Here is an 8,859-nt window from a genome sequence, read left to right on the forward strand (position 1 = left end):
ACGGCATCCTTTCAAGGGAAGACTTAGCAATCTGATTTCCGATTTTTCAGCGAAGCGAAATGTTTAGAAGGATAAAGGCGCTGCGCAACTTTGCTTTTTTAATCTTTTAAATGTTTATATTATTTTTGTCATTATTATTTCTTAACCTTGAAATGAAATTAAACCTTGTAACTGATTCGCATCGGAAAAAAAAAACCTCTTCCAAGTGAGGAAAGAAAATAATCTTGAGGGCTAATAATAAGTACTTTATTAACATAATCTTACGTTCGGTTTTCAGCTGTGTATCAGTTTTCTGATGAAACTTTTTCTCTACAACGCTAGCGCGGAAAATAAAGCTAAAACCGAAATACCAGTAGAAAATCAAAACAAGGAAAAAGCAAGCTTTGACCAGTTTTTTAATCCAGCGAAAAATGCTTTTTTTCTGCATAACCAATCATCCCAATACATGTGAATATAAAAATGTGCGGATAAAAATTCCCAAAAAAGGCAAAATGTTCTTCCTTTGTCAGCTCGCGCGCATTAATTTAGATCCGCGCGACTTGCGTGTGATATTTGACGCATGCGCTTAATTTAGATTACGTCACGAGTCACTCAACTTGTGCAACTGCTTAAAATATTTCCTTGCCACTGCGTGTAGTCCTTAGTGCTATTTGTCTTCCGTTTGGAAGGGAAGAGTAGAATTGAGTAGCCAGATTTCAATGTGGAGATTCAGTCCAGTAAGTCTTAGCAGTCGCGAATGTGTTTGATGGTTTCAGAATTTAGTGAATCGCGCGTTCAGTTGAGTTTCGCCGTTCGCTTCGATAGCAACCCATTCTTCGGAAACGAATTCAATCATCATCTTGCGACATTTTCCTTTGCTGAGTCCTAAGATGTACCGACACTCCCTTGAATTGAGCCGTAACTTGAAAAGCTATTTGTTTGGGTGTTCTTTCATAAGACTTGTGTCGGATTTTTTTTATTCACAGGCTTACGGCAGCCGTGCACACACTTTTATGGAGTTCATCATTGACAGCGGAGATTGGTGTCAGGCTCAACACGAGTGAGGAACAGACCAGTTTAATGTGAATGGGGTTGACCCAATTCACTTTCGACAACAGTAAGGAAACGGCGAGTTTTATTGAAACTTGGCAAAATTTAAATATTTGTTAGTAACAGAACTAAATGACAGACATGAAAATGCCTTCTGGAACCCGAGTAGTTAACAACCAAGGCAGATCCGTCCATGGACCCGGCCCTGTCGTGGTAGAGCACAAGCACATGAAGTTTTTGATCACTGATCGTCCCACTGATGCGACCCTGCCTCGTTATATAGAGGTAAATGCCTTCTTTTGTTGTTAATGTGTATGTGAATTAGAATGAAACTTAAAGAAGCTTCCATCTATTCAGGATCTTAAGAAATACGATGCCCACGTTGTCGTACGGGTGTGCGAACCAACATACAACATCGAGCAGTTGAAGAAGCAAGGAATCGATGTTCTGGTGAGTAAAATCGATTGATTACTATTCCTCTCGACGATACAATATTAAAGCGAAATTGATTAACCAGTAAATATCGGTGTTTACCTCCGAAGACTGCGGAATACATGCGAATGTAATCGATTTCCTCATGTAACGGCGTGGCCATTTTGTTTTTTGATTTTCGCGTTCTCATTTGTGTTCAATGCTAATTTTTAGTGGTTGTTTGATGTTGGCAGTGAAAACAACTTAGTAATTCTGATCTTTATGGTTTTCACTGTACTTGATCCTCGTTATTAATAAATCTTTTAGATACCGCACATTTTGTCCTGAAATGAACAATTGAAACGAACATGAATGATGGTGAAATCGAAATTGTAGCGTTATGGCAAATTTGTGTGGACTCTGTTGTCACCAGCAGATTTTTTCCTTGGTTTCGACTTTTATTTATTGTACATGACGTTTTTTTCGAGTTTTGGCAGTGTTTTGTGTCTATTTTCTGTCCCTTCGCCGAATATTTGCCAGCAAGAATGCATTTCGCGAATCGATCATTTTGCCCACAAAAGCAAATAAGCGAGAACGAAAACCGGCTTTACCGGCTGCAAACAACAGACTCGTAAAACATCGTCAAAAGGCGGTCAAACAAGATTGAAATGCCTGAATTTGTTTAACAAGGGGAGGGAATCGATTATTCTCGGCCATACCGGTAAGGACAAGTGGTATTTTAACAAACTTTTAAAAAATAATTGGGCCGTTGTTGGGAAAATTACAAAGCTTTCCTTGATTGTGATGAAAAATTAAGTCTTATTGTGACAAGTCGAGGCTTTGGATTAGAAATGTATAATTTTATTCTTAGAGAAAACTAACTCCGCTAGGCCAATCAAGTAATTTGAAGTAATCTACGATTTTCATCATGTGACAACCATGTTACTGCTTTCCAAAGTCTAAGGCTATGTTAGCTTATACAGACCCTAACAATGAAGATTTGGTAACCGGCTAATATCTCAGAACCTGTTTGAATCGTTAATTTCTTCATAAGGAAGTTGTTGACATTTTGCACAGGTTGTTGGACCTTTTTTCACCATTGCTTTGCTTAATTAAACAGTAAATTTTACACACATGGAAGGCAGATGTGATATCAATGTGGGTTGAACCACAATGCATGGACATATATATTTTCATTGCTACTCAATCTTCAGGATTCTTTCAATGCTTGTTAGCAATTCTAATCATTTTTGTAGATTTGTCAATGGGCATGTGTGATGCTTTTTACTTGAAAGCAATTCAGGCAACGTTTTAATGCTATCAAAAAAGAAAGAACACATTAGTGTGCCAGAAAGTGGCTAATTGTGGTTTGGATGTTTATTTCACTTAACTGTGGAAAGTTCACTTAGCCATTTTGTGTAAATTGTGTAGATGCTGACTCGCTGAATATTGTTGCAAGTGGTCAATTTTGTTTTCATGTGGTTGTTGTGTACAGTTAAATTGTTTCAGTTTCATTTAATTTTTGCCTTTGTGCATTCACATGAATTTTCAGAAAGGAAAAAAATGGTTCCTGCCCTTTGTTTGAGTCACGTTTTGCATTTGTCTCGCATCAATTGCCTTCGCATGCCTGAAATCCTCAAAACTGTCTTTTCTCGACCACGTAGAACGCGTGGCAAATTAGATGCTCTTTTACTTCTGTAGTGCTTGACAGATGGGGAAACTTTTACTTTTTCCGTAGAATACATATAATCCCCATGCACCTGGCATTATGCTGTATATTGTTTTACAGTCACCTTGTTTATGGAAACTATTGTAATTGAGAAAACTGTAACAAAGCAGGAAGCTCGATTGTTGCTCTTTGTTTACTTAAAAGTGAATAATTCAGGCCTTATCATTCATCAATTAGTGGAAGCATGCTGGCCTCATGGTTGGTGTGCTCGACACTTGATCGAGTGGGTCTGGGTTCAAGCCCTGGCCAGGGACGTTGTATTTTGTTCCCAGGCAAGACACAGTGCCTCTCTTCACCCAGGTGTTTAAATGGGTACCGGTGAATTTAATGCTGTGGGGGGGAGGGGTAACCCTGCGATGGACAAGCATTCTGTTTAGGGGGGAGTACAAATACTCCTAGTCGCTTCATGCTATGGAAACCAGATTTAAGTGCTGGTCTGAAGGACCACCTGCCTTGTAACCAGGCCTTAACTATCATTAGACAATGAGAAGATGAGAATAGTATTAATCTTTTTGCACAGTCCTTACTTATCATGTAACTATGCTTGAGTTAATAAGTTCAAGCATCCCTTTAAATTTAAATATTCAGCTGTAGGTCGTGAACTTGTACATGTGTGAGCTTTAATGCATTGGAAAGAGATCAAATTTACCCTTTTACTTTCTGGGATGGTTAAAGATGAATATCTCCTCGCAACATAAGTAAAATTTCTAGCTGACAGATAATGAAAATAGACCAAAAAATTGACAGGAATTTTTTGTTTTGTGTAAAACCAATTTTTTTTTAGCTTATTTAACCATTTGACCCCTAACAGTGACTAGCATCTAAGTTCTCCTTACAAAATCACCCCTGAATCAAACTCTCAGGTCACGAGAATAAAGGAAATGATCACTAACTAAATTCTCCTTATCAGCTCCTTAGGAAACATGTAGAACGGTAGAGAGAATGTGTATACTAATGTCAGGGTGAAAAGGGTTAAGAATTACAAGAGATGCAAGCCAGACAGTGTAGATTGATTTTTAAAGTTATGGGAATGTTTTAAATGTGAATTTTCAGGACTGGGCTTTTGATGATGGTGCAGCACCCCCCAAAGAAGTAGTTGAAGGATGGCTTCAGTTGCTTAAGAAGAAGTTTAAAGAAAAGCCAGGATCATGCATTGCTGTGCATTGTGTAGCTGGACTGGGCAGGTTAGTCATGCGTATTTGATTATTTTATAGAAAATGCTCAATGTAAATATTATTATTATTATTATTATTATTATTATTATTATTATTATTATTATTATTATTGAGCAAATCTACTGCAACCTGCTCAAGAGTGACACGATAGCTTTCTCCAATAGGAAAATTTTCACAGTGGACTTTTCGCTTTTTTGAACCCAAAAGTTCTTTTTTACAAAGCAGTGTAACACGAAAGAAACTTAAAGCACTGAATAACAAAGATACAATTTTTTGTCCACGCACACAGAGAAATTGTGTTTGTACATCTGACTAACCTGTGTCTTAGCGTCTGAAATGTATCTGACCATTTTGTATGCGGGATGATGCGGGATATGGCAAGAAAACGCCGGTGTAACGCTGGGTGACTGCTGACGCAAATAGCACGTGACAAAATATTTTTTTGGATTTGCAAAATATTTTTGGATTTCATAATATTTTTTTGGATTCGCAAAATATTTTCGGATTTTGAAAATAAATTTTTTGGATTTCAAAACATTTTTTTGGATTCGCGAATTTTTTCGGATTTTGAAAACATTTTTTTGGATTTCTAAATATTTTTTTTGGATTTGCAAAATATCTTTGGATTTGTCAAACTTTTCGACACTAAGTTTAAAATAAATATTGTAATTTGAAATATTTGTCGGGATTTGAAAAATATTTTTGGATTGTCCCTTTTCGGCTTCCGTAGTTTTTGGTGAATAACTTCTTCAAAATGATCAATCTCTTCGCTATTTAGGATGTTAAGCAATTTTCTAATTTTCTAATTTTATGCGGAAACATGCCTGGAGGATGAGGAAGTAGGTGAATTATGCAGATCCGCACCACTGCATCCAGTCAGATGTCCTGCTATCAGCTATTTATCCTTTGACCTTTAGAAGTGACTAGCATGTGGTCAAAACAAGCGGGAAAATCTCCTCACAGCCGGTCAACTTGCCCATTGCCTAGCCCTTAATGAAACCCCTGCACTAAGAATGGGCTTTCATGTAGTCGCACTTAAAAAGTGAACTCATTGAACATTCTATCAATTGCAGAGCACCAGTCCTTGTAGCTCTGGCTCTTATTGAAAGCGGAATGAGATATGAAGATGCCGTGGAATTTATCAGGAGGTATGATAACGCTAAATTAGTTTAGCGCTTAAATTCAAGTTGATAGTCTTGACAGAAAACTCTTACCTTGATTCTAGAAACTTTTTGAGTATCGGTAATCAAGTGTTAAAGCTTTGATTTTGAGTTTTCACTTTTAAGAATCAAGAATTAAGTTTCAAGGTGGAGTTTTCATTTACTAGAATGTCACTGAATCTGCTCTTACACTTGTTTTTTAATACTCCTTTGCTAGTGATTCCAACAGACACATCAATGCCACTTTTCCTTTCTAGTCACTCGGTGCAATAGATGTTGTGATTGCGGCATATGGAAACTGAAATTGTAGATATCTAAAAATTATTCAACAGAAATTGCTAGTTTTGACATTTCTTTTTTTGAGGGCAGTAAGTTAGAAAACTGTAATAGGTTCTTGCATCTCCCTCTTAAAATATAGTTATTTGTTAATTCATTCATTTTGAGCAATAATGATATGGACATGTACATTTGATGTGGAATATTAGAGCATACTGAAAGAGTTAGTGTGAAAGGTTCATGTATTGGTGTATGGAATGTATCTGATTTTGTGTGCATGTGTTTTTGTAGAGCAGTTTCCTTTTGTATCTGATTTATTTGTTTGACTCTTATCTTAAATTTTTCAGACGAAGAAGAGGGGCAATTAATGCAAAACAGCTTACCTATCTGGAACAGTACAAGCCTTCCAAACTACTTAAAGAGAAAGCCAGTGCAAATTGTTGCATTCAGTAAGGCAAACACACAGCATTTTTGATGGAATGGAAAATTTTCTGCCTCTTAATTTAAGAATATATTTTAATGAGTTAATAATCTGATTTCAGGAAAATTCATTTTAGGTGCTTGAATATTAAATTCCAAAGAAGCTATAACAGCTAGGTTACAAAAATACCATTCTTGATATTAGCCTGAGTGACAAAAATTTTAATGGCAGTTAGGACAAAGAAGGTTTCAAATATTTTACATGTTATGTAAAATCTTTTTTTTTTCTCTGTCTTGTTCTTGAATTAGTGAGCAACAGGGAAACGTAAATCTCTGTGCACTCAGATTTTTTTATCATGTCTCTGTAATTAGACATAGTGGCTGCCCTGTTTTCTGAGTATATATAATTATTGTTGTAAGCTGAATTAATGAGTAGAACAACTAAAAATGGATAGATTTGCATGTGCAGTAAACTTTTTCAAACTGACTGGATGAATGCATTTGCTAATCATGAAGGCAGCTACTATGAAGTCTGTTGTTTCCAGTGCGGCTACGTACATACATGTACTTCTGTAGAGATATTTAGATGTGATGGAAGGAAACAAAATACTAAGAAATATGTAAATGTTAAGCAATAATATTTTGCAGTAATTATATTTCCATGGATCCTTGTAATTGCTACCAATTTTTTTTAATCTGCTTTGCCTTCTAGACCTCTTAAGAATTCATTCATTTTTTTTCCATTCTCAAGATCTATTTACAAAAATATTTTGCAATTCATAACTTCTTTTCATTTAGTACCCATCACCTGTATAGTTTACTTTTCCTACATTTGAGTTGAAGTATGCTTTGATTATTCTGTGTTTTAGTAGCATGGAAAATTTCATTAAATGGAAACAGCATCCCCAACCACAAATCAGTGTCGAGTTGCCTTCACACAATGTTAACTATTTCACCCCAAGATCTCATTAGTAATTCTCATTACTGTCTGCCACACAATTCTTGTTATGTTAGTTCAACTCTTACATCCCACAATCCATATAGTTTTTTCTCATCACTTGATAATTATGATGTTGATATTGTAAGGATAAATTCTGTCTTGATCACTTGTTGAAGTCAAAGGGTTTAAACTACAAAAGGTGCATTTTTCCCTCCTTCTGTAGATCCAGGGCTTGACACTACCTTTCAACTTACTAGCCAAGTGGCTAATGACACCTTAAATGTTACAACATTTCAGTTTGTTTACTAACCAAACTGTCTAGCGGAAATTGAAAACCATTAGCCAGAACGGAATTTCAACTGGTTAGTTGACTACTCTCAGTGTTGAGCCCTAAGATCATTTCCTTGTATTATTGTATCTGCTCAGAGACTTTTCTATTTACAAGGAATTCATTTAGGGAATTGTTTGTGTACCCTTCTTTGCATGTGTTACACTGATTTTTGGAGGAATTCCATGAAGTTTGGTTGGAGCTGGGTGAAATTGTAATTAATATAATTATTTCAAGTAGTTTGAGATATAGGATGTACAATTTTTGCATGTCATTCATTCCAGGAGTATCCTACCTCCACATTGCAATGAAGATTGTCATTTTCAGAAAAATTGCTAATATGAAATTCACAAATTGTTTAACTGTTGCTATTTATTTGATTTCTTTTTAAGCTTAGAACTTTACTTTTTTTTTCTTTTTTGTAACTCAGAGACAATTCATTGCAATTTTTGTATTTTTAATTCTGAGCCAAAGCTCTTTCTCTAACTTTTTCGGTTAATCAGAGGGAAGAGAACCTAAGACCACAATGATTAGAATGTAGTATACAAAGAACTGGACATCAAGATAGCTTATTTTGCTTTTGTTACCAAAGCGCAAATTTAAATAAAAAAGTGGCCAATTTTAGGGGCTCTTGTGTGCAAATGTAGCCCATTATCTTTGATGGTCATTGTAACCTAAAAAAAATGTCATGGAATCAGTTGTAAGTAGGAGAATCATGCAGGAACTTTGTACATTTGAAACAAGTGCATTTTCTGAGCAGTCTCAATGTTTCAACTGATCCAAATTAGTTTTGATATGGGATCTAACAACTGCATGAAATCTGGCTTTTTTAAGAGGAGCAGCTTTTAACAATGAGATTTCACATAGCAACTGTAGCATATTAAGCAATATTTACGAGCCCAAACAAAATAGCTGAAAAACTAATGTACTATGTACAGTTTGGGATTAAGATGACCTTTGAAATCCTCTGAAGTATCCCTTTTTTTCTCAACTTTGGAACACAATTGAGTGAATTGCGACTATTACTCCTTTATGCTTTGACTTCACAATTAGCAAATTTGTTTTCTTTACCTGAGACATGTTGATGTATTGCTGTAAATAAAAAATCTGCCCACAGCTACTTCAATTTGTATTTTTCTATGAATTAAAGATCTGTCAATGTGCATATGTTGACTAAAACCAACAACTGGGAGGAATAAAAATTCTGCAACACCTACTTCAATTTTGTGTTTCCATCTGTGCTCACAGCTACTTTTATTAGACAAACTATTTGCTTCTTTCTACACACCCTTGGTCTTACGAGTGATCATTTCTCCAGATCCTTCACAAATCTAATGGTGTCCCACAGATATATATATATATAGAGCTGGTAATGAGAATTTGCAAAAATT

The 8,859-nt window shown here is 35.6% G+C and overlaps 1 protein-coding gene across 1 annotated transcript; it reads left to right on the top strand.

Moving 5' to 3' along the window:
• The first annotated feature begins 561 nt into the window (after positions 1-561).
• LOC111344679 (protein tyrosine phosphatase type IVA 3) lies at positions 562-8,684 on the top strand. The gene is made up of 6 exons (XM_022951925.2): positions 562-716; positions 966-1,314; positions 1,387-1,479; positions 4,223-4,353; positions 5,418-5,492; positions 6,128-8,684. Exons 2-6 carry the CDS (start codon positions 1,162-1,164, stop codon positions 6,231-6,233), a joined length of 558 nt encoding a protein of 185 aa, XP_022807660.1. The 5' UTR covers positions 562-716; positions 966-1,161; the 3' UTR covers positions 6,234-8,684.
• The last annotated feature ends 175 nt before the right edge of the window (positions 8,685-8,859 follow it).

This window comes from Stylophora pistillata, chromosome 2 (genome assembly GCF_964205215.1).
Source record: "Stylophora pistillata chromosome 2, jaStyPist1.2, whole genome shotgun sequence".
Classification (NCBI taxonomy): Eukaryota; Metazoa; Cnidaria; class Anthozoa; order Scleractinia; family Pocilloporidae; genus Stylophora; species Stylophora pistillata.

What these genes read in the sequence shown, in the direction of transcription:
- LOC111344679 (XM_022951925.2), top strand. Translation starts at nt 1,162, where the DNA reads ATGACAGACATGAAAATGCCTTCTGGAACCCGAGTAGTTAACAACCAA. An exon ending in CCCTGCCTCGTTATATAGAG is followed by an intron (nt 1,315 to 1,386) that starts GTAAATGCCTTC and finishes CCATCTATTCAG; the next exon opens with GATCTTAAGAAATACGATGC. An exon ending in TGTGTAGCTGGACTGGGCAG is followed by an intron (nt 4,354 to 5,417) that starts GTTAGTCATGCG and finishes TATCAATTGCAG; the next exon opens with AGCACCAGTCCTTGTAGCTC.